Source organism: Pogona vitticeps, chromosome 2 (assembly GCF_051106095.1).
Source record: "Pogona vitticeps strain Pit_001003342236 chromosome 2, PviZW2.1, whole genome shotgun sequence".
In the NCBI taxonomy this organism is placed as follows: domain Eukaryota; kingdom Metazoa; phylum Chordata; class Lepidosauria; order Squamata; family Agamidae; genus Pogona; species Pogona vitticeps.
Genome location: NC_135784.1, coordinates 85,636,501 through 85,661,669, shown reverse-complemented (window position 1 = coordinate 85,661,669; position 25,169 = coordinate 85,636,501). Strand labels below are relative to the sequence as shown.

The 25,169-nt window shown below is 48.7% G+C and overlaps 2 protein-coding genes and 1 long non-coding RNA gene across 16 annotated transcripts in view; 1 reads left to right on the top strand and 2 right to left on the bottom strand.

The window, feature by feature from the left end:
- Positions 1–5,757, top strand: part of DBN1 (drebrin 1) — a 43,909-nt gene extending 38,152 nt beyond the window's left edge. For 9 of the 14 annotated variants that reach the window (XM_078385554.1, XM_072989915.2, XM_072989913.2 and 6 more), the window contains 4 exons: positions 770–898; positions 1,050–1,819; positions 4,439–4,541; positions 4,757–5,757. In XM_078385554.1, coding sequence (XP_078241680.1) covers positions 770–898; positions 1,050–1,819; positions 4,439–4,541; positions 4,757–4,827 — 1,073 coding nt within the window. In that variant the 3' untranslated portion in view covers positions 4,828–5,757. The remainder of the gene's footprint in view (positions 1–769; positions 899–1,049; positions 1,820–4,438; positions 4,542–4,756) is intronic. The other 5 variants (XM_078385553.1, XM_020790459.3, XM_078385555.1 and 2 more) reach the window with 2 other exon arrangements.
- Positions 5,758–6,294: 537 nt separating this feature from the next.
- On the bottom strand, positions 6,295–9,076 carry PRR7 (proline rich 7, synaptic). The gene is made up of 2 exons (XM_020790446.3): positions 8,239–9,076; positions 6,295–7,036 (listed from the first exon to the last, which is right to left on the bottom strand). Exons 1-2 carry the CDS (start codon positions 8,567–8,569, stop codon positions 6,648–6,650), a joined length of 720 nt encoding a protein of 239 aa, XP_020646105.1. The 5' UTR covers positions 8,570–9,076; the 3' UTR covers positions 6,295–6,647.
- A 31-nt stretch (positions 9,077–9,107) lies between these two features.
- LOC144586774 (uncharacterized) lies at positions 9,108–17,239 on the bottom strand. Its single transcript, XR_013541796.1, has 2 exons — positions 17,101–17,239; positions 9,108–9,220 (listed from the first exon to the last, which is right to left on the bottom strand). It is a non-coding gene; the product is annotated as an uncharacterized LOC144586774 (long non-coding RNA).
- Positions 17,240–25,169: the final 7,930 nt, after the last annotated feature.

The following is a 25,169-nucleotide window of genomic DNA, read 5'->3' as shown; positions in this document are numbered from 1 at the left end:
AACTTATCCCTCGCAGGAGGCTTTTTGAAATTACACAGAGGAGCCAAGTGAGTTTGAGGACTTAAGCTGCAGCTCACCCATCCCTGTTTGAAAGGGTCCCTTACCAGAAGAGACAACTTGCAGGATTGCATTTTCCCATTTTTTTTTGAGTTGCCTCAGATCCCAGTGGGTACCACATTATGTCAGGGCTGTGTTTGCTCCAATAACACAGAGAAAGAGAGGGACCTCCACAGTTCAACTATTCAGTGTGTTTATTAATGAAAGCTAAGGGCTTCATCATGCAGCTTGCTTTGGGAAGGGTGGGTAATGCAGGACAGGGTGTTTTGTTCAGGACAATTAGCCAATTTAATAACTCTCTACATTACACTGTCCTAGCAGCTTGATACCATATTACAGGAGATGAATTCCTCCTACTGAATTCTCGGGTACATAGTTGGGTAAGGCCTTTAAAGGTCTTTGCTGCAGGGTGTTTGTGCATGCAAGCAAATTAGGCAGAGTATTCTGAAGGACCTCTCCAACCCAGAATTCTGTAAGAGGAAGTGAAGTCATTCAATGTGGTATCAAAATACTGTAGCAGTGTAGTGTAGAGACACTCCAGATACGCTGGGGAATGTTAAATTTGTGGGGAGCAGTTAGAGATTACCATTTTGTTTTCAAATGAAGCTGCAACATCTTTTGTGTACACAGTTGCTCAGGCCTTTATAGCTCTGGGGGTTGTGCCACTTGGCTTGTCAGCTCCCTCTTCAGTGCCTGTATGGCTCATTCACAGGCAGCCAGACGGAAACACACAGAAAGGTCTCTGCCACTAGCCCCTGTGACTCCAGTACAGCCTCCACGCCGGTTGGTGAGCAGATTGAGCGTGCCTTGGATGAGGTAACGCAGCAGGGTGCACTGAAAGGTAAGGGCAGGTCACCTCACCCTCTCTCTTCAAAGCCTGCACTGCCCAGCGTGCCCCTGTATGGCGTCGCTGGAGGTTCAGGCTGGCTACCCCATTCCCGGTGCCTCAGGTCATGGATTCCCTGGCCCTTGTCTGCTCACACCCACCCAAGGTCTCCTGTCCCTTCCTTTTCCAGACTCTTCCAGCCCAAGCAGTGAGGAAACAGCGGAAGCCCCTGCTGTGAGCTGGGCTCCTCCCAGTGTGGAGCAACCGGCGGAGAAGACAGAAGAGCTCCCTGGAGCCTCAGCTTGGCAGGCACCAGCGTGGACAGAGCCGCAGCAAGGGGAGGCTGGGCCCACTGAAGTCCTGGTATTCCCAGAGTCCAAAGAAGAGCCTCTTTTCCCAGAAGCTCCTCCTCCAAAAGAAGAGCCTCTTTTCCCAGCAGCCCCGCAGCCCATCCAGAGTGAAGGTACGGTGGATCTAGGGGAGGCCTTTGGGTTCTCCCAGCCACCAGCTCCCCCGGCCGAGAACATCCTTGACCTGTGGCAGAACGACAGCTCTGCGGTGGAGCCCACCCCTCCCGAGGCCTGGGAGCTCCAGCAGGGCGGTGGTCCCCCCACTCCAGCCCCGTGGGACCTTCACGATGGGCCTCCCATGCCTGCTGCTATGCTGGTGGAGGTGGATGTCCCTCCTGGAGAACCAGAGCCCCCCTCCTCGGCTGGCCTCCCTGAAGACAACCTGCTCAACTTCAATGACCTGCCAGAACCGCCGGCCACCTTCTGCGACGCTGAGCAGGACGAAGAGCCTGCCAGCATCATTGCCATTGAGGGGCTGCACCAGATGACACTCAGCTATCAGCACGCCCTGCAGGAAGCCTCTGGGGTGCACCAGGATTCCCAGTTGCTCACCAATGGGGAGACAGCCCAGAAGGAAAGCACACAGGTAAGAAAGGTCCTCAGGCTAAGAGGATTCCAAGGAGCAGTTCACAAGAGCCCCTTGGCTTCAAAAGCAGGGTGTACTGTCTCTTGGATTGATTGATTATAGGCCACCTTTCTCCCAATAAGGGGACCCAAGGTGGCTGTTGCCATAACTCATCAGTGCATTGACGCACTATCTCATTCTTCTTGTCACCCACCCCGCTTTTATTTCTCTTGAAAAGAAATAAAAGAGGTTTCATACATAGAGTATACCCTATTGTAGTCTTACATGGAATATGTTTCATTTAAATAGATCAGTAACCACACAGTGCATTCTCATGCAGTCAAGGTGAATGAAAGGGCTGGCTCCTTTCCTGCCTCTTAACAGGCGGCTTGAGCAGTCTGCTCCAACAGCAGCCATTTTGCTTCGGCCAAATAGGGCAACCCCTGCTCATGTCCCTAAATCTTTGTCCCATCCCCCAGGGAGCACCGCAGTGTGTTTTAGTTCCCTTCTGACGAAATGCTGAACATTCTGCTCTGCCCCCTCAGCTCAGTAGCTGGCAGTGGCTGGGCTGCCTGGCTTGTGCACCCATGCTTGCTCTTTCCTTCAGGTCCTTTGGCGTTTCACCCTACATGACTCTGCAGGCAAGCACTCCTGAGTCACCAGGCAGGAATTGGAGCTGAGAAGACCCACAGCTAGTTGGCCAGATTTGGTTCTTATCAGTTACAGCAGAGTTGCTCAAGACCCAGACATTCATTTGTGAGAAGGGCAGCCATGCAGGGCATCCAGAGCCAAAGAGTCTCCCTTAGGTTTTCTATGAGACTGATAGGCTGATTCAGCTGTAGATGATAGCAGGGGCAGCAGTTACTGTAAGAGAAGGGAACAAAACAGTCAGCCCTAGGTAGGTTGGTGGCTCTGTTTCTTTGTGAGTTTTAAGGCTATGTTAATGATGGACATGAGGGACGTGGTGGCGCTGTGGGCTAAACCGCAGGAGCCTGTGCTGCAGGGTCAGAAGACCAGCAGTCGTAAGATCGAATCCATGCGACGGAGTGAGCTCCCGTTGCTTGTCCCAGCTCCTGCCAACCTAGCGGTTCGAAAGCATGCAAATGCAAGTAGATAAATAGGGACCACCTCGGTGGGAAGGTAACGGCGTTCCGTGTCTAAGCCGCACTGGCCATGTGACCACGGAAGATTGTCTTCGGACAAACGCTGGCTCTATGGCTTGGAAACGGGGATGAGCACCGCCTCCTAGAGCCGAACACGGCTGGACAAAAATTGTCAAGGGGAACCTTTACCTTTACCTAATGATGTACAGGAATTAGGGGTGGCCAGCTAGGATGGAATTGCAGGAGCCTGTGGTCTTTTCCAGGAATCATCAATCTCTTACTGTTTATCGTTGTTGTTATATTTTCCTGTGTTTTCCATTTTCTTCCTATTTTTTAACTGGCATACTGGGGACTGGAAGATTATTGTTGAATATTTCTCTGCATGTTGTAGAAGTGTCTCAGCTTAAGAGTGTATCTATTTGAGGGGTGTCTCAGTTGTGAGCCTCTCAGAAACCCTCATGGACTTTTCTCCTCCTTTCCCCTTTTAAAAATTCTTACTTCCTCCAGCCCCCATCTTTTCAGAAAATATCTAACCAAGGAGATGGTTGTGCAGAATGAGAGAGTTTTCTAGGCATCCCGTCGCCCTTGCTGAGTTCATTGTTTTTCCATCCTCTCCCCAGCCCTTCAATTTTCTCTTCCCTCCCCCTCAAGCTCATTTTCTGCATTTTCCCAGATTTTAATTCTTCTTCCTTTTTAATGTTCTTTAACCTGACATCCTGTGATGTGTGAGAACAGTTTTGAAATGGGGGTGTGGAACATATCTCCAAACAGCTCCCTACTTTTTTAAAAAATAGGTTTTAAAACAGTGATTAAAATATCTCTTCAAAAACAAGAACTTGGTTCCTTTAAAAGTTAGCTCTGAGTTCATGTGTTTTGAATAATGGGTTGCTGCTGGTGGAGGAGAGGGAGTGCTCTCTCTCTCTCTCTCTCTCTCTCTGTTTTGGGGTTGTACAGATCTCTCTCCCACCACCAGTTCTGGGGGAGGCACAGGATAGTGATCTATTTATTGTTTGCCTTTTCTGGGCAAAGGGTTGCTGTGGGGGTAGAAATATTTGTGTTAGAAGTAGTCTTTTCCGTAACTGTTGTGAGGATCCACCCCACCCCATATACACACAAAGTTTTCTAGCTTGGCACACATGCACTTGACTCATATGTTAGCCTGCATTGGCTCTGCTTTCACTCTTGGCACTGCCTATTGTTAGGGTGTGACTGCACTGGAAAGCCGAATTGGAGTGATTCAGCTTTGCTGTGATTTGATTCACAGCCTGTATTAGATTTAAAAATCGCAGTCAATGTGATCAGGGTCTATGAACTGATTTGGGAGTTCATCATACTGGATTGGGTGCCATTCCCATTCCAGCCCCCCCCCCCTTTCCTTCCTTCCTCTAGTCCTGCTTTTGCCAATCCTTTTATGGGCCATAAATATGGGAAACAATATTAACAGTGACCCAACAATAAGGTGATAGGGTGATCTAGCAGTAATCTCATATATGTACAATATTTTTTTTTTAAAAAATAAAACTTTCTTTCACTCCAGACCAGTGAGGGTTACTTCAGCCAATCACAAGATGAAGACTTCAACCAATCAGAAGAACCATCTGCTAAGGCTCCTCCTCCAGTGTTCTACAATAAGCCCCCAGGTGAGGGTGATGGATGGGTGGGTGGAGCCACCTTTAGGACACATCCCACCTTTGGGACACATCCTCCCGCCGTCTGGGAGGCCTCCCCATGGCCCCCTCCTGCTCTGGAGCTCCCTGAGAACAGAAGCTTGGGCAAGATCCTCTTTCAGAGGGATGGCCTGAGCAAACGGCTCTCCTTCTTCACTAACCCATCATCCACTTGCTTTCGCCCTCAGAGATCGACATCACTTGTTGGGATGCTGACCCAGTGCCAGACGACGAGGAGAACTTTGGGGGCAGCGTTTAAGGCTGGCTCCCATGTCCCTGTCCCTGTTCCGTGCACCCAGCGAGCCCAGCGTGTGCAAGCCTGGAGGAACCGCAGTGAAGGCCTGGTGCCTGCTCGCTCCGTATTGTAGCCCTGCGGTCCAAGGCCTCAGAATGTGCCCCAGCCAGTTAGGATATTCTCCATGGTACTATGGGGTAACTTTTTTCCAGCGCGCTCTCTTTCTCTTTCTTTCTCTCTCTTTTTCTAATGTTGTCAAATAGGAAAACGTGTAAATCTGCCTGGTCCCCTTCTTTGTTGGTAGCTTCCCTGCAGCCCCCTTTCCCCTTGCCTCTTCTGCCCACCAGGTTTTTTCTGATTCCCCTCCCAAGTTGCCATTTAAGCCAACTGGGTTGATCTCCTCTGCGTGCTGCTCTTGGGGGAGGGTGGGATAGGGTGGGGAGGAGTCTTTCCTCCTCTCTGACTCTACCCAGAGTTTTGAGGATTTTGCACGAATTTAAAATAAAATTATGGCAATAAAATGGCCCGGTGTGGGCAAGGCTCTAGTTCCCAACCCTTGCTCTGCCTTCCTCATTTGGTCTCCACCATGCCCAACGTCTAGGGAAGTGACAAGATCCCTGTTCAGCTTTCGGCATCAGTAGGAGTGAGCAGCAGCCAGGAACCACTTTTACCATCACAGCTCAGCTCTAATGGCCCCATGGTTGAGAGCAAGCTCATTCCAGACCCTTCTCCTTAGGCCTTGATTTGCCCTGAGAGCCTGGGACAAGAGGCTGCTCTCTGGGTGGGCTCCCCTTTCCCCCTCTTTTTCCACCCTCTTCCCTCCTCCATCCCATGCTTGGTTTCCTTTCTCTCATGTACCGTAACTGTTTTTTTGAAAGCACAAATTCTGTAACAGCAATGTGCTTATGTATGTTAATAAATAAATTGATTCCAAGCAGGGCAGCTGGCTTTGCAGCATGGGGTGACCTCCTTCTTTTCTTTCCATTTTTTCCCCCTTTTTAAAAAAAAAGTGTTAATGTATGGAGGGGGCAGGAAGACAAGGCCACTGGCTGTGTGAAGTGGATTCCGTGGAAAACTGCCTGCCTCTTGTTTTAAATGTTCTTTTATTGGTGTTTTGATAGGGCTGTTTGCTGTAAGCCATAAATGTTTAGAAAAGTACTTTGGTGGGAGAAAGAGGCCTATGAAAACTGGGTGGGTTTTTTAAAAATAGATTTTGGGATTCATGTGACAGGTGGAAAAGGGAACAGGATGAACATCAATGTGCAGTTGAAGTGATCGTGTCAGCTGGGGAAAGCCACTAGGTGGCACTGGTAACAAAAGAATGCATTCCTGGAAGAGGCTTCCTTTCTGGGTAATCAAACCCAGAATCTGTGGACTACTGTTATTTGGAAATGGGGTTGCTTCACCTCCTACCCACAGTGCATATTTCAATCTAAAAGCACAATGCACCCACCTTTCTCATGCATGGACTCAAAACCACCCAGTACCAGGTTTATAGTAATAAATCAAGTTCCACAAACTTTATTATTGTCAAAATGTAACAAACAAAAAATAGGAAACAAAGTTTAGGCCAAGCCAGAGGCCCCCTTACAGTCAGCACCAACAGAGCCTGGAGTGGGCCCAGTAAAAGGAAAGTGGGTGAGATGGGGAGACCAGCCCCATTCTCACCCTGGCCAAGAGGTCAATAGTGATGATGGGGATCTTTGCCCTGTGAAGGCCTGTGGCCCTGACATGGCTGGAAGGCTTGGACTAAGGGCCTTGGTGGCTCCCACGGCTACCAGCTGGCCGTCTCCAGCTTCCGGCAGCAACCTACAGTCCCGCACAGATGGCTGCAGCAGGGCACGCTAAACTGCCGTAGTCCTGCCAAACAAAGGCATTGAGACGGGCAGATGCCAAGGCCCAGGCTCATAGCTGTCTCTGGTGCTGAGTTCTGAGTCTGTCCAGCTGGGGAAGATGCGCTGCGAGTGCTCTGACTCCAAGTAGAGGCTGGTGCAGGTGGGGCCCCGGCTGGCAGAACTTGGCAGGTGAAGAGCTGAGCCGTAGCCCCGGTCCAGGAAAAGGGGCTTATAACTGGGTGGCTGCTCCTGCTTCTCCGGCTGCTCATGGCTCAGGAAGGGAGTGTTGATCTTGCGGTACAAGCCACGTGTGTCTGTCAGGACTTCACTGTAAGGCGGTGGGGGCTCAGCCATCAGCACAGCTTCCTCATAGCAGGGCGGCTTGGATGGATCTGGCTCTGAAAACAAAGTGATCACACCTGTTCAATGTACAGAACTGGAGATACAGGCCCTCAATTCTCAACCTCTGGAGGTGGGCAGGGGGCAAGTAATAATGTTCCTACTAATATGAAACAAAAGGTAGATCCTCCTAGGCCATGATGATCCAATGGCCTTCACTCTAATGGCATATTTATCCAACTTATTTACACCTCATGATTTCGACAGCAAATGGCAGTCCAGGAGGCAAACAGTGCTAACAGTAAGTAATAGCAAACACAACTAAAACATTAAAACCACATTTGAAAATACATCAGTAAGAAGACACCATCCAGCCAAAGCCATCCTCAAAAACAAACTCATTTAGAGGGAAATGTGTATTATGTGCCATCAAGTCAAAACCAACTTACAGTGATTGTAATCAGGCTTTCAAGGTAAATGAAATAGGGAGTGTCTTTACTAGTGCTTAAACATACACACACTGAGTTATATGGCCAAATAGGGATTTAAATCCAGGTCTCCTGAATCCTAGTCTTTCTGTGCATTATACCACACTACTTTTTAGATGTCAAAGCGTTCTCTCGATAAAAGGTGTTTCCTTACAGCAGAAGGACAGCAGGAAGGAGACCATTCTACCCACCCTACGCCTTGGGTTCTGGAGCCCAGAGGTGACGATGGAGAAAGCTCAAAAACTAACAACACCTACAGAGCCACATTTAGCAATCAACTCAAAAAGGACCAAGAGTAGGAGGGACTGTTAGTACACTGCCCCAGAAGGGGACTGCTTGCTCCTTAAAATAAGTATCCTGGCATATCTTTAAGCTTGAGCTCATCTGTAATCCTTCACACCAGCAGTGGGAAACTGGTGGTCCTCAAGAAGTCACCGGACTACAGCTCCCATCAGCCCTAGCCAGGAAGGACAGTGGACTGGAATGAGGAATTGTGGTCCAACTTCACTTGGGGAACTACAGGTTTCCCGGTCCTGCTTTAAGCAATGTAAGAATCACTCTCTTTTCCACGTTAAAAGAGATGAAGCTAGAAAAGAAATGAATGAGCTATAGTTTAAAGTCTTAAATACTTCAATTTTTGGAAGGCCACTGTGGATACCTTAAAATGAAAGCCAGCAATAACTCCTGAGACACATATCCCTCCACCTATCCTGTCAAGCGTCCATTCACTGTATGAGTCACGTGTGCCCTAAAAGCCCTCCCTTTGCCCTTACCATGCCTGCAGCTCCAAGGCCTTGGGGGTGGGAGGTGAGGACGGTGGGGCTCAATGCGGAGTCGGTGGGGCACAGCAATGCCTGGTGGGCTTCGGATATAGCCAGCTCCATAGCCTGAGCCGCCATAGGCAGGGCCCCCATAACCCTCATAGTGTAGGGGTTCCATCTCCAGCGTGCGTAAATGCTGCTCCCGCAGCCGCTCTTCCTGTCGCCGTTTCATGCGTCGCCGCAAGTAGCTACAGAAGCAGCATAGCAACACGATGAGGCCCCAGATCAGCCAGAAACCAGCAAAGCAGGTAAGGAAGGTGTAGGTGCCATGGGACATCACCATCTTTGCTCCTGGGAACTGGTGGAGTGCCCTAGAAGTTTCTCTCGATGGGTTTTGAAACAGGTGTTCTGCACCTCCAGCTGGATTTGGGAGTCAAGATGGTGTTGGGAAGACGCTCGCTCTGTCTCCGACTGCTTCTGCAAAGAGGGAATACCAGCCTCACTTCTGCAAAGGGCCTTGTCCCTGTGTCGCTGGATGCCCAGTCATGTTGGCAGAATCACAAAGCGTCCCTCAGCTTCGCTTGTGTGTGTCTTCTCACCTTTTCCAGATATGGCACAAGTTCCACCCCTGGCAGGACCTCAGCGCGTGTCCGTGGAATGGTTGGCCAAGGCCTGGGCGCTGCAGCAGCTTCTGCCTCTTCTAGTCAAACAGCCTCCTCTGTGCGATTTGCAGCCGTTGCCATGGAAACAGTTGATTGGATGCAGCGACAAGGCTGGGCCTTTTATGGAGAAGGGGGAGTTCTTGCCCCTAATGGAGCCCAGCGGAGGAAAGGAGAGTGCTGGGGGAGTTCGTGAGCATGGCCTGTATTCTCTTCTTGAAGTTCCTGAGTTCTTGAGTGACACGACCAGTAACACCAGCACCCAGCCCAACTCCTTCCCATTGCTAGGTCAGAGCTTTGGGGGGCCAAGGACAGGGATGACAGGAACTCTTTATCTAAAAAAACAGACAGATAAGGCCATTGAGTGTAGGACAGGCACACTGGACAGGCCCTGCGCTGTCTAACCCCTTCCCCAATAAAACAAGCAGGCAGCAATGAAACGTTCATGATGGGGGGGGGGAGGCGCACAGTCATGACACCGATGCAGACAATGCAGTCCTCCCAGGCACATCAGTCTTACCACGGGCAGCTACAAAGAAGAGGGGGAAGCTCTTGGCCTAGTAGGTGCGAAATGGTTATACAGCACCCGCAGCATACGAACCCACAAAGCAACCTTGCTGCTTTAGCAGTCTCTAGCCAGCACCCACCAAGCAAGCATGTGCACAGTTATAGCTGACCCGTTCTATGCAGCCACTGGGTTGCCCACACATTCTCTGTCACATGTGCTCACAGGCATGTGCACATTGTGCACACAAAGCAGGCTGGCATATGGTGTTCTGACCAAGTCTGTGGCTCCCATTGCCCTAGCTGTTTAAGTTAAGTTGGTGTGCGCCAAGGGAGGGGGGGAGAGAGGGAGAGAACGCTTGACGGGCAACCACTCTGGCAGGGAAAGAAGGGCTTCAGGAAACTACAAAGCACAAAACATTCACTTAATGCAGTGAAGAGAAGCCAATAAAACAGCAAAAGCTCAAGTGCCAAAGCGCTACCTCACGCTTCCTTCCCATGGGCACTGGCAGCCTGAGGGAGCTCATCTGCTCTCCAGCAGCAACCACCACAGAAGTCTCCTGCCCACACATCTCTCAATTTCACCCCTCAAGAGCCTGGTTGCCACATGGCGCCATGAACAAGACTGCCAAGGTCTGTTTGACACGTTGCCTTCTTTCCCTCATCCCTGCCAGGTCGTCGATAATGGCCATCCTCTTCGCGGGGTAGCTTACAGAGCAACAAGCATGAAACCACAAGGCTTTATAGAAGTGGGATGTCACTTTTCCCTCAGCAAAGGCTTGGTGTCAAGTCTGTTCTCTCCACTGACCTCATGCTTTCTTTGTCATTTTCCCTGTTGTGATGTCTGCTCCTCAGACCACATTGTCAGGAGAACATCGGCAGCTTTCATGACGAATTCCTCTGGCTCATATACTGCAGAGGGAAGCCACTTCTGAGCGCTAAGCTCAAGCATAGTAGGTGGTATTACTGGACCAGAGCTTGGAAAATGTTACGTTTGAGATCATAACTTTCAAAATCCCCCCAGCCACCATGTCCTCTCGAACAGTATGTCTAGATGCTATTCACACGTGTGTGTGTACATTTCATATGCATATACATATGCGTGTACATATATAGTTCCAAAATGCAACTACATCAAGATTAAATTCTGAGGAATTCTACACCAGGAGTTAGAATCTCTTCCGTTCTGAATTTGGTCCCCACCAACTTGTGTAAAACTTGTGAGAATCTATCTTTCTCCAAAGATGGCCAGAAACAAAGGGAGGCACAGTTAAGACATACAGTCTAAGACTCACTACTGGACAAAACAACCGAGGAATGAAAGTGGACAGAATGTGCAAAGTCACCGAAGGCCTACCAAGAACTAATTGGAACCTCAGATTCCACTCCTGTTTTATCCTCAGGGATACCTGGCAATATGTTTTGCAAAACAGTTTTAGGCCTTTTGACTCTGGCTGATGAGCCTCCATACAAACACAGAAGCCCTTCTAGGTCAGATGGAAGCACTGCCTAAGTCCAGAATTCTGTCCCCACAACGGTCAATCCAGAGCTGGGCAAAGTTGCCCTTGGGAACAATGACACCTGGGCTCTCCCTGTCAGCATGGCCACGGGGAATTAGAGTCCAGAAATCCAGTCCTTTTCAATTCTGTCAGTTAGATACCTTTAGGGCAGGGGTGGGCAAAATGCGGTCTTCCAGATGTTACTGAACTGCAACTCCCATAATTCCTATCCCACACAGCCAACAGTGAGAAGATTTGGGCCTAGCCCACACAGTGAGGAATGTTGGGATTTACAGTTCAGGAATATCTGGAGGGCCACACTTTGCCCAGGTCTGCTTTAAGGAGAGAAGAAGTAGGATATGTTTGCAATCAGAAGTGTGCAGATTTATGCTTTTGGAATCCAAAAACACAAATCTGTGCAGCTGCACCCTTGGCAAGCCCCCAAAGCACAACTATTTGTATTCCTCACCATCTCAAGGCATTCAGAGATCAGCCATTGCCGAAGGGGAACCATTTCCCTACTGCCACCACTCTGCTGTGTCTACTACTGGGGATAAACAGCCTTACAACCATCAGAGCCTAAACCAGTTCTTAAAACTGAAACCTTGCCTGACTTCAGTCTTGTGTGGACTGACTCCATTTTTACTAGAACCTTGTCTTTACAATTCACAATGTATGACAAGGATCTCTGTAGTAGCTGAAGTCTAAAGAACCTACGGTTGTTGGTCCTGAATATTCTTCCCTTGAGGAATGCCTTCTATGAATCACAGCAACCAACAAATATCCATTGATCTACCAAAACATGGACAGTACAGTGGTCTGCTCAGATAGGTCCGTGTACTTTCTGACCACTTGTTAAGACATCAGGAGGAGGAGGAAGTCACAACTGACAATAGCAGATCTATATCCAATTGGAAGATATACAATAGATCTGCAGCAGAGATGTCAAAATCCCTTTGAAGCAAGGGCTGTACACCTTTGCTTCAATAGTCCTATAACTAACAACAAGGATCAGCAACTGTAGCACTCCAGATGTTTTTAGCCCACAACTTCCATCAGTCTCAGCCAGCCTTGCAAGTGGTGGGGATTATGGAAGCTACAAAAGTATCCAGGGACACAGCTCTCCACCCCCTTGCACGGTTTTTATCAACCTTTTGCAATCTTTATTGTTTTCCTCCACATCCTTTCCTATTCTTGAACTACAAAGGCCCAAAGTGTTCTGAAGCCCAAGTGAGGCTAAAACAAACTGAACTATTACTATATGTGCCATCAATAAGTTGATAAAATATATTTCAATATTGCATACATATTTTCAATTGTGATATATCATCCACTAATAAAAGCTATTTCGAGAGATTATAAGCAAAAATTATCTGTATACAGAACAACCACAAGGCATCACCACATATGAATAGTCAACTTTAAATACAGAAGCAGTGATCAAAAAGTAGGAGACAACAAGAAAAGCATTCTGGGAGTGGCTGGTTAGTCCAATGGAAATAGGAAATGAACGGAATGGAATGAGCCAGCCATTCTCATCTTTACTGAAAGCACACGTTGGGGGGGGGGGACTCTTGCAACCTGTAAGCTGCCCTGTTGTCTTCAGCTGCAGTGCAGGATCCTGCCCAGTCACTACTGGTGAAGTGAAATTCAACTGCCTATCCAGCACCTTTAGTATGCAGAAGAAAGTGGGCACTTTTGCTTCAGACAGAAAAAGTGTCTTGGGTGCTTGTCTCACTTGGCAGCTCCCATCAAAGAAATGTAACTGAGCCAAGGATGAACATGGCTGCTGGTAGAGTATGGCGGGGGAGATACTAGGGGGTACTCTAGAGATGCCAACAACAAAGTGATGCCCTTTGCTCTTTCCAAAATTTATCAAAAGACAGACGGACGGACGGACGGACGGACGGACGGGCTTACGGACGGACGGAAGGAAGGAAGGAAGGAAGGAAGGAAGGAAGGAAGGAAGGAAGGAAGGAAGGAAGGAAGGAAGGAAGGAAGAAAGAAAGAAAGAAAGAAAGAAAGAAAGAAAGAAAGAAAGAAAGAAAGAAAGAAAGAAAGAAAGAAAGAAAGAAAGAAAGAAAGAAAGAAAGAAAGAAAGAAAGAAAGAAAGGGGGGTGAAGACACCGATGAACTAGCGGTCTTCTACAGCCAGTTATCTTCTTCCAAGGAACTCCAACAGCATAAAGCTAGCATTATCTAAAGGGTGGCTACAAATCCTCTGTAATTCCAATATACAAATAATGGAATTTGAGGGTAGGCATATGAGCCAGCTTCCTAGGAAGCCCAGCTGCTGCTACCGTTTCCCTCCTTCCTTCCTTTTTTTTTTACAGCATTTCTCCAGTTCTTATAGCTCAAAAGATAGGTATGTGAGCATGAGAATGACTTCTCATGGAACAAGTGGGAACTAAACTGGACAAAGGAGTACAATGCCCTCCATACCTTTGTTTCCTTCTGCACAGATTGGCCAGAGCGGGTGAGGGGAGAATTCTACAATCTTACCCAAAATTCACATTTTCTCCCTCTCCCACACACAGACATTTTTACACCTCTAACAGGAATAGCAAGGAACCTTGATCACTTGATATCCTTTAATGGTACATCCAAATAACCTATTTGAGACTGGTTGCTTCACCCACCCAAAGCCCAGGTGCCTATTTTGACTTCTGTATAATGATTACAGGGCATAACAAGTAACTACTGCTTTCCAATGCCACAGAATTTGAATTACCATAATGCAAAAATAAGTAAATATATACATACATACATACATAGTAATTTTTAAAGATGAATATTTAAAGATGAATATTTTCTTAAAGGGTAATGCAAAGTACTGCTATGGCCAGATGCATTTCAGGTCCATGGCCAGTAGCTACACTGGCCATGGAGTTCCAGGAACAGTAGCTTTTCCAACTTATCCATTGGATTGCAGTCACTTTCTAAGTGCAGAAAGTTGTGGAACAAAGACAAGGTCATCCTGCAAGACCTCTACCTGGAACAATCTTGACTCTGTGAGATTTTGTTGGCTGCTGGCCAGAAGCAAGCATTCACAGAGCTACTTAGATTTTTGTGAATATATTACAGTCCATGGGGACAACACAGCCCCACTTAATGGAGGACAGGGCAAGATGAACACCCTACTAACCCACAACGCAAAACATTCAAAGGACAGGTAGTCATAAACCAGTGAGGGACACACCTTTGAAAACCAGCAGGACAGGGCCCTAGCTTTCAAGCCCTGCTTCTTAGCTTCCCTTAGGGTTATCCCTTTGGCCACTGTGGCAAACAGAATTCCAGAACTGATGATGGGGTACCAGCCCACAGCAAAACATGGCTCAATGGAGCACTGTCACAGCAGGAAAGGCATTTCAAAGTTACGCCAACAACAGCCTTAGCATTGTACAGGGGTGGGGGGGGGGCAATGTTTAAGTTCATGCAGGTAGCCAATCAATCCTCTCCAACAGAAAAGACTGGGATGCTCTTTTAAGCCTAAATCATATTAATACAGCCATCCTGTGTATTGCAATGCTCTGACACAAATAAAAACATTAACTACTCCTACTAATTAAAATAAGGAAATCCAATATACACATGTGTACATGTACGGGAGGGTGTACTCCTTGCCTAAAGACCCAGGAATGTATAGCAATTCCCTGAGCACTTAGCTATGTAGATATAAATATAGATAGATACAGATATCTCAATGTACTATACGGGTGGGTTTGGTGTTTTTTTCCCCCCCATACATCCACCAACTGCAACCCTCTGAATTGAAAGAGAAATCCTACAGGAGGAGAATCGAGTGCCTTCCCTCTCCCTAAAAGGAAAGGGAACAGCGACGCCTGTGCTGGGCAATGCAGATTCCAGCACCAAATCACGACGATAAATGTCAAAGTAAAGACTTAGCAGCACCTTGGCAAGGACTCCTCCTCAGCATGAATCTGGCCTTGTACGAGGCTGGCTTCTCCAGGAGGCAGAACAGGATGACTGGCATGTTGTGTTGGCTGTGGCTGTTGGAGAGGTGGGGTTTTTTGTAGCATTGCATCAGAGGAGCAATCCACAGAACCCATCCTCCCTTTAGAAACCCAGGCTGTCCACCCCCATCGGCCCCCACCTCGCCAGTCTAGAGCACCCAGAGGAGGGACTGCTGACCGATCCCTGAAATCTCTTGGTGTTCCTGAATGGAGAGATTCACAGCCTCTCCTACCTCAGGGACCCTCTCTGTGTGTCTACACTGAGGTGCATGGTGCCCATCTCAGCCTCTTACCTACATTGAGGGCAGATGTGAATCTGGGAGATAGTCGGCTTTTGCCTCTCAGATGTTCAAGAAGGTGCTTTCTTACAGCTATCCGCACTCACTGCCCCCCCCCACTTCTATTGAGGCTTCTCCTCACATATCAGCTTTGTTCATCCATGTGTGTAATGGCCCTTCTGTACAGGCAAGTGGGTTAGAGAGACATCCCAGGCTGGGGGGTGGGGGTGGGGAGGAGGGGGTTGTGCAGAGCTCACCCAGACTTAATTGGAAACCAGCAAGCCCTTAATAGTCTCTCAAGAGGCCACAAAGAGCAGCCGATGCAAAGGGACACAAGCTGCACAAAGAGGGTTTGTTGTCTCGCCACTGATAACACACTTGAGGCAAAGCTCAGTCTGGGGCATGTGGGATTAAAGAAGCTCCTGAGCATGTGTGAAGTGTCTTCGCCTCATCCCTGGAGAAAAAGACTCACTGCCATGAATCCAAAGGGACATCTAGGAGTGATACCTGATTTCTAAAAAGAAGAGTGCTTGATTGTGCCCAAAGGCTACGTCATTTGCCCTACAAGACCTAGCTAAAGGTATTCTGCATATTGGGACACATCATCTCCCATATTCCAAGATCCAGCTCGGATTCTAATACTCCACAATTGAGTCCTAGAAGGAGATGGAAGACTGGCACCTTTCTAGCTACTACTTGCCACTAGAAGGAATGACAGATGCATCGCTTTGTACAGACTCCGTGGTACACAGAACTGCACACTGGGGAAAGATGGCATGGGGGGGGTGAGCAACAGGCCCAGTCTCTCCCTCGCACTCTGGTTCCACCCTACTTTCCAAAGGGAAATGTCTCCAGCTCTGTTTTTCCAGAAATCACATTAACTCCATCTATGCCAACCATGAAGCCAGTGCTATGTGTGCAATGCAATGTGTGAGCTGCAACCCTTGTCAGCTTTATCCACTGGCTATGCTGGCAGGACTATAGTACTGGGAACAGCAGCCCCGAAACTTTAGAGCAGCTCATATTTCTGACCCTTCCCCTCTAGGGCAATCTCACCTCGCTCAACACACACACACACACACACAGAGAGAGAGAGAGAGAGAGAGAAAGAGAGAGAGAGAGAGAGAGAGAGAGAGAGAGAGAGAGAGAGAGAGAGAGAGAGAGAGAGAGCAAGGCCTCCTCCATTTCCAGAACCTCGAACCAGTCTTTATGGTCGTGTAGGTTTGACACTGGCCGAAAAGAACGAATCCTTCCCCACCCGAAAACAACAGACCCACGGCAGACAAGTGTTCCACGCAACTAAGGGCACCCACCGAACTTGCACCGACCGCAGAGAGGCGGCGTTTCCATCGGAACAAACGCACACCACACATACGTAGAGAGGGACCCAGACTCCCTCCCAGTGCAAAAGCGGGCGCGCGTTCACACGGGCAAGCGAGAGCGCGGCCGTTTCCCCCGCTTCTCCCTCTTTCTTGCCTGTCCTCCCTCCCCCATCTCCCCCCCCCCATGTCGTTCAGTTCCTCCCCCACGCTGCCAATCGCTTCCTGGCAAGTCTGTTGCCAGCCACGGGAGCCGCCGCCACGTTCCGCGGCTGTGCCAAATCCCCAGGTGCTCCAGCAACAGGAGGCGAGGAAGCGCGCAGCCCAGCTGGTGGCGCCTGTCGCCTCGCCGGGGGGGGGGGGGAGGGAGGCAGGGAGGCGGGAAAGGAGGAGAGCGGCTCGCTTTTGGGGGGACACCTCGGAGGGACGCGGAGCTGCACGTGGCGAGAGGGGAGGCCGTGGGGGGGAGGCTTTCCCTTCCACTCGCCGCGGGGAGCGGGCGGGCAGGCGGGCGGGGGGAGGAGGCAAGAGAGAGCCCAGCGTCTGAGCCAGCAGCTCCGGCAACTCGCACCAGAGTCGCCCCTACCCCCGCGTCCGCCTTCCCTCGCTGGAAAAGGGTCTTCTTCCTTCCTCTTCCTCACCGTCACTTCCAGCGCCGAGATCAGGGCTCGCCCACAGAAGCTTCATCTCTGGAAGGCGGCGGAGCCATCCTCCAGCCTTGGGTCCGGGGCAGCGGGGATAACCGCCTGGGAATCCTCTGCTCGCCTTTCGGGAGCGGGGAGAGCGGCGCCTGGCATAGGCTGGCTGGCTGGTTGGCTACCCCTCTCCCGCCTTGCCCATCGCCCGACGCCGCAGCCTCCACGCGGGCGGTGCCGAGGAGGCGCTTTCCCTTTGTCTTCTCCGCGGCGGCGAGCGCTCACGCGTCTCTCTCTCTTTCTCTCTCTCTCTCTTTCTCTCTCTCTGTCTCTCTCTCTCTCTCGCCCTCCGCCAGGCCCGCCCTCTGGCTCCTCCCTCCGGCGGCAACTGCCAGCCTCTTTCCCCGATATTTGGGGGCGGGAGGGGGAGTTGCTTGGTTTGTCGTGAGCTTTCCTCCGGGAAGCGTCCGAAGTAGGGCTCGAGGTTGCAAGTGATGGCGGCGGCACTACGAAAAAGGCAGTGCCGCTGGGCTGGGCTGATGGTCCCGGGGGCTCCTTTCTGCTCCTGATTGGAATTTCCTGCCGGGATTTGCTTGGCTCCCGCGCTGTCCTTTCCGATCCGGGCGGGTCTCTCTCTCTCTCCCCCCCCTCTACGTCACGAATGCAGCCTCTGCACGGGACGGGACGTCAGGGGAAAAGCTGGAAGAGGCAGGCGGGAGAAATCGGAAGAGCCCTATGGAGCCCGAGAGGGGCCAGGTTCTCCCAGCGCCCCCCCCCCTTTAAAGAAATCCGGGATCTCTCACTCCACGCTTTCTGAGCCAAGAATAGACCCTAGGCCTTGATTCATAGCCTCTTTCCATTCCTCCACCTCCGCTCTACCAGCAGACGCAAGATGAGATCTATTCCTAGATTCTATCTGGTTGAATAAGTTGGAAAAGGGGTGGAGGTGGGGACCTCATGAATTCGGGGCGGGGGGAAGAGCCTTGGGATGCAGGGAGATCCCAAACCCTTGAAACTGCACATACCCATTGGGATATCTCTGTGTGGGACTTCTTACACTACAGGGAGTTGCCTAGTGCTGGGCATTTACTGACCTCAAGATCTGGATTCATAGATGCACAGAGAAAGCGATATGTACATCTTGTACTAATTGCCAGCTCTCTCGTCCCTTTCGTGTGGGCAGTTACTTTGGCAGCCAAAAGGGTATAAAAGAGAGGTATTGCCAGACTCAAGAGAACCTCCAGGTTTGCAGAAGTAGAAGAAAGCTGGGGTGACTGGCACCTTTTGCACCCAGCTCAAAAGGACCAGTGACAGTCTGAAACATGCTGAGTAGGCACAGAATTCTGATCCAGAGTTGTGGAAGAGGAAATGTGGATGGTGACTAGAACGGAGCCCCTGGCAGTCAGAAACAACCACAACACAACAATGCCATTGCGAGTCCCACCACTTGTACTGTATATTCTTTGTTTAGGGTAGCCTTGCCGTCTGACTTTTTGACAGCCAGAGTGAAAGTCAGCCACCTGGCTCAGGGATTTGGCTGTTCTCTCTCTCTTTCTCTCTCTTTCCTCTCAAACTGGTGTAAAAGAGCAGTCACCAACTGAAAGCTCCAGAGTCCAATTCCTCCCTTCTGTATTACGGAGAGTCCTTCTTCCTGCCTCTGACATCGTCTTTACCCTCCCCAGTGGTGAATCCAGATGTATATAATACATTGGGACAGGTTGAAAGTTGTAGCAACAGGACTTGCTGGAAATACAGTCTAAATTTCCCAACAAAGACAATCACAGATGGAAGAGGCTAGCAAAGGTCTCTCCCTTCTACAGAAGGCACGATAACATCAAGTACTGAGGGACTGGGAAGATATACGTAGCTGTGCTTTGAGCTGGTTGGGAAGGCCAACATGTATTCTCTGTTTCAATTATAATGCTAACTTGGAGCGGGGGCTGGATCCATGATTGGGTCAGTGCCTGCCTGCCAGCCTGCCTGCGACATTTGACTGTGTGTGGATAGAAAACTCATGACAGAGATGCCTGGCCCTATGTCTTTTCAAGGGAGGGAGGGTCTGGAGCGTCTGCTGAGGAGAGCCTGGAGCAGCTCAGCATGTCACCTCCCCACAGCCATGTGCTCTCTGCAAAGCTGACAGTTGCCATTCCTGACTGCAGAGAAGCAACGGGGGTGGGGGGGGGGGAGAGAGAATGGAATGGCAATGGCAGCAATAATGCAGCCTGCAGGCCTCTCTGTGCTGCTGTCATGGTGACAGAGTTGGTACAAACACACGAAGCCACCATGCCGCTGTAGTGGTTAATGAAAACTGTCGTGCCTGCCTGACAGAGCCTTGGGAAGCAGAGCTGTGAGGAACCCCATGGGGAGGAGCTCGAGCGGACAGATAACCTTGTCACTTCACCACAGGATGGGGGCAAAGCAAGAGTATCAGGGCTCAAGTAGGCAGAGCAGCGCTCTCTCTCTCCCCCACCCTCCAAAGAAAGTGGGCGAAGCAATGAACACAGAGGGACAGTTTAAAGTGGCAGCGGGATCATCTGGTGGGCCAGCTGAGGCAACTGCTCTTCGATCCCATTTTCTACCAGACAAAGGAACAAGTCACCACAGGCCAAAAGAGCTCTTTCTCTCAGGGTACCTTGTTCACTTACAGCCTCCTCTCTGTATTTTCTCTCTAGAAGGGAAGGCAATTTTACCACATTTTGCTCCCCATGTAGTAGAATGTTCTGGCCTTTTAACAAGGCAGTGATGATAAGCAGCCGTGCCAACCTGCCACTTAAGAAACCATTTCCATGGGGTAACCCTCTTGGGCTCTTGCTGGTGTCATCAACCATCAGTCACCTAGAGAGGTAACTTCTTGTGAATTGGGGCTCAGGACAGGAGGCCCTCGCTTGGACTCAGATGAAAGGAATAAATGTCAGGCCTCAGTGCCCAGTGTGGTCCAAGGCAGCTTTTGGACTGCGCTGGCTCACAAAAGCTGGTTCACCAGAGCCTCACTGTGCTGCTAGTTTCTTCGAACAAAGTTAGCAACTACACTTGCACAAGAGGTTCCCATCCTACCACTTTCACTCCTTGTGCTCAGTTCTTCTTTTTTATTTTTTTCCAGTCTGCTTCCATGTGCAATGTCCCTCAGAGAACTTGGAAATGTTACTCTCCTCACCTCATGCCAACTCAACGTTCAACAAAAAATAACAAAGTGACTACAGATTGTACTAGTTCTTTATGGCATTGTAGAAACAGAAAGTTCTGGAAAATATATCCCAAAATCAAACACACCAGAGCTGCAACACAACAATATAGACATAAAGGCAGTGCCAGCCACTATGTGCAGATCTGGTGGGTAACATTGTGTTCTTCATGAATGGGATGCCCTAGGTTGCCACGGGGAAACTTGTGGAAAGGAGCCCTTCGCTGTTTGCCATGTTTGTCATGAAAGAATGGCTAGTCTGGGAATTTCAAGATTCACCATGGGGCAAAGCAAGTGGTTACTGGCTGTGACTCAGCTTCTTTGTGCTGTGGCCATTGCCCCCTGAGGAATGTGACCCAGAATGACACTTCCTGTGCGTGGGTAGGAACCCAGGCTTACTTAGCATCACACATAGAACATTGCATTCCTACTGGAACAGGCCACTTTTACACACCCAGTCTTTTAAATAAATAAATAAATTACTTAGCATTAATTCCCTCTGTTCCTTTTTTTCTGGTTTCACTCACATAATTCAGTTAGGGTCCTTGGAGAATTTTACACCATCTGTTAATGCATCACAGGCCAGACAGACTGCAAATCCTATTAAAAGCTCTTTGCAATGTAGAGTCTTGCTTTCAGGGAGGAAAATGGGGGGTCTCAATCCCTGTACTAGGCCATCTTTTCCTGCAACATTACCATGTTCTCCCTACATGCCCTCCTCTCTCCATTTTCCCTTGTAGTCTGGGACCTTTGTAGTTTTGTGTGTGTGTGTGTGTGAGAGAGAGAGAGAGAGAGAGAGAGAGAGAGAATACTGTTTAGCTCACAGTGAGCTGGAGTTAAGGTCAGGAGATTGATTCCTGAGGGTGCCTCCTGGAAGAACAGCCAGTCAGCCTTGGTCAAGCTGCACAGTCCCAGAATACCTTGGGAAGGAAGGACTAGTAAACTGCTTTTGAGTACTTCATACCTACGAAATACTGACAAGGGTAATCTCCATATATACACTATATATATATGAATAGATTTGGCAGCACATCATGATTATTACCATTTCTATTTCTTCGGTCAACCACCTGTGGCATGGGCAGCAGAGGACATAGCAGACATGGGGAAGACCAAGAGGCCCCACATAGACTGGTATAAACAGGCCTTGACTTTTCTGTGCTGCAGCCGTCCCAGATCTGCAGGTCAGAAGAGTTGAAGGGAAACTGTGCCAAGGCACAAGAGGCAGCGAGTTGGATCCAGACCTAGTCATGTGTACAGCAGACCGATGGAAATCAATGGGACTAATTTAAGTCCCATTGATTTCAACGGGTCTGTTCTAAACATGGCTCAGTTTGGACCCAACTCAGTTTGGAAAGTACCTCAGTTTGCATTTGAGTGGTACACAGCCTCATCATTCTTTGGCATATGGAATTCTCTGTGGCAGATAAGAACCTGGAGCCTGTGACTGCAAATTTCTCCAGTTCAATAAACCAGGTTCCTTTCCTATAGAATGAGCTGCACAGACCAAGCCTAGAGCTGAGAGAAAGGAAAGAGTATGCAAGAAAACTGCTGCTGCCACCACTCCCCACATGGCGTGCAGGGTAAGGAGCGGTTCCCTAGCAACAACTGACAGCATCACTCACCCCTGCAAAGGAGCCTCCCACTGCTCATCCCAGGAAAGCAGGACATCAGGAGGCTGCAAGACGATGGTGAGGGTAGCATAAGAGGATAGGTCCACTTGGAACATGGGGAGAAGAGAGTGTTGTTTTCAGCTAAGCTTAGCTGAGACACATTCTCAGCATATAACAGCAGCTCAAGACAGAGTCAGGTGGGCTTTGAGTGAAGCAAAATAAATACTGGAACACTGCATACTGGATTCAGATTACAGTACAGGGCATGGAGCTGGGCTGGTGGGCGGGCCTTCTCTCAACTTCCTCCCCAGTACAACCCCTTCTTTAGCCTTCTAAAAATGTAACTCGGAACCTGCAAAAGGAGGTGACTAGGTGGGTCTCTCAAAATCCAAAGGGGAAAGATCCCCTAATGGTCCTAGCCTTTCAGCTATGTGAAATACATCTGTAGCTGCCATTTAATAATAATAATCTTAGAACTACAGAGCTAGAAAGGACCTTATGGATCATTGAATCCAGCCCCTCTCAAGGATCCACAGTGGGGAATTGAACTCCCACCCTCTGGCTCCACAGTCAACAGGCCTAAATGACTGAGCTATAAGAATTTGCATTCTGACGCCAGTATCTGACCCACAAAATTCAAAATATGAACAATAATTTTATTTATTTATTTATTTATTTATTTATTTATTTATTTATTTATTTATTTATTTATTTATTTATTTATTTATTTATTTATTCAATTTATATGCCACCCACACTACCCAGCCATCTGTTGTTATGATTATTGTTCAATAAAAAGTTGTTAGGTGCTGTCAAGCCACCCATGGCTCATGGTGACCTCATGAATGGATGATCTTCAACATTTCCTGTCCTCAGCTGCCCTGCTCAGCTCTTGCAAACTCAAGTCTTCCTTTAGGGAGTCAGTCCATCTCACATATGCTCTTCCTCTTTCCCTACTGCCTTCCAACAGCATGATTTATCTTTTCCAGAGAATCCTGCCTTCTCACAGTGTGCCCAAAGTCAGACAGCCTCAGTTTCAATATTTTTGCCTCCAGAGATAGTTCAGGTTTGATTTGCTCCACAACATGCAGAAGAGACCCCACAAAAGGACATGAGTAGGGCTGAAGTGCAGCAGATACAGTCTCTGAACCCACGCCCTACAAAAAGGAAAAGGGGAGAGTAGTTATAGCAGGGGACTCCCTACTATGTGGAACTGAGAACAAAATATGCCAGAAGGATCCATGGAGTCACCAGGTCGCTGTCTCCCTGTGTCCCTGGAGGATGGATAAGGGATGTGATGGAAGGATTGCCATCACTCATAAAACCTACAGATACATATCCCTTTCTTCTTGTCCGTGTGGGAAAAAAACGACACAGCCAAGAGGAGCTACCTAGAAATCAAGTCTGACTTTGAAGCTCTGGGAAGGAAACTCAAGGACTTTGGGGTCCAAATAGTTTTTTCATCCATCCTCGGAAGAGGAATCGAAAGAGAAAGGAAGATCCTCTGGGTGAATGACTGGCTGACGGAATTTGGTTTTTGGGACCACGGGCTAAACATCCTGGAAGAAGGGCAGCTAGCAAGAGACGGCTTGCATCTAACAAGGACCGGGAAGAATGTGTTTGCCCACAGCATGAAGAACTTCATCAGGAGGGCTTTAAACTGAATTGAAAGGGGGAGGGAGACACAAGCATGGAGTTAAGGGTAGATGAAGCTTTACACACAATAAGAGGAATGGACCAAACTGATCAAAAGGGCAACAATAATAACATTAGCAATAATAATCACAATAATAATCATACGAATAATCATAATACTATTCATAAAATTTACAAACAGGCCACAAATCACACAACCTCCGGTGCCTGCATACGAATGCCAGGAGTATGGGAAACAGACAAGAACTGGAAATTTTAATTCAGGAGGGTAACTATGACTTGATAGGAATAACTGAAACTTGGTGAGATGACTTCCATGACTGGAATACAGCAACTGAGGGATATACTGTAAACAAATCAAAAAGAACAGAGAGAATAAAAAGCGAGGTGGAGTGGCAGTATATGTCAAAAATATGCATTCCTGCACAGTAATAGAGGAGGAGGAGATTGGCTGTCCCATCGAGAGCATCTGAATCAATCTAGCTGGGGCAAAAAAACAAACAAACAAAAAGAACTTGGTAGTTGGAGTCTACTACTGACTGCCCAATCAAAGAGAGGAAGTGGATGAAACTTTTGAAAACAAATTGCAGGGTTTTCAAAGAGACACATTGTAGTAGTGATGGGAGATTTCAAATCCTGCCAAACTAATTAGATCTCTTTTTTTTTATCAGGTCACCTCCCTGATAGACAGAGGGAATGCTGTAGATGTAGTATATCTTGACTTCAGCAAAGCTTTTGACAAAGTGCCCCATGATGTCCTGATTAGTAAGCTAACTAGGTGTGGGCTGGATAGATCAAGTGTAAGGTGGATACAGTGTTGACTACAGAATCTTACTCAGAGGATGATGATGATTAATGGGTCCTTCTCTAACCGGGAAAAGATCAGAAGTGGGGTACCCCAAGGCTCAGTCCTGGGCCTGGTGCTCTTCAATATCTTTATTAATGGCTTGGATGAGGGAGTGCAGGGAATGCTTGTCAAATCTGCAGATGATACAACATTGCGTGGAATAGCTAATACCCTAGAACAGGGGTTCTGAACCCCTGGCTGAGTCCAGGTCCATGGGCTTCACAGGACCAGGCCACGGAGACAGCTCTCCCGCCCCCCCCACACACACGGTGGGTGTGGCATGCTCTCATGCAGTGCAGGTGAGTAGGGGTGTTCGTGGATGGTCATGGTGTGTTCGTGAGTGGGTGTGGCACTCTTGCAGGCATGTACATGTGCGCGCCCCACTCACCTGTGAGTGCTCCATGCCCATCGGAGTGTGCTTGTGAGCATGCCATGCCCATCTTCATTGTCATTACATACAAACCTTTATTGGCATTGATATCTTCATTGTCAAAATCACAATAATGTATACATAATAATAGGATGTTACAGAACTGGAAATCTAACCAAGGGAGTAGAGTGTAAACCTCTCTGAGTAAAGGGCTGCTGGAATAGCTTAGCTTTCACTGTCAACACTGGGGGAGGATAGAGGTGCCAGATCTTTCCCTGCTTTGCCCCCACATTTATGGGGAACCATGGGTTCCGACAGCAAAAGCAAAATGTTTCTCATGCTTCCCCAGATTTGACAAACTGAGTGAAGAAGTGCATTGGTTATTGGTGCTGTTTGGTGTTATATTGG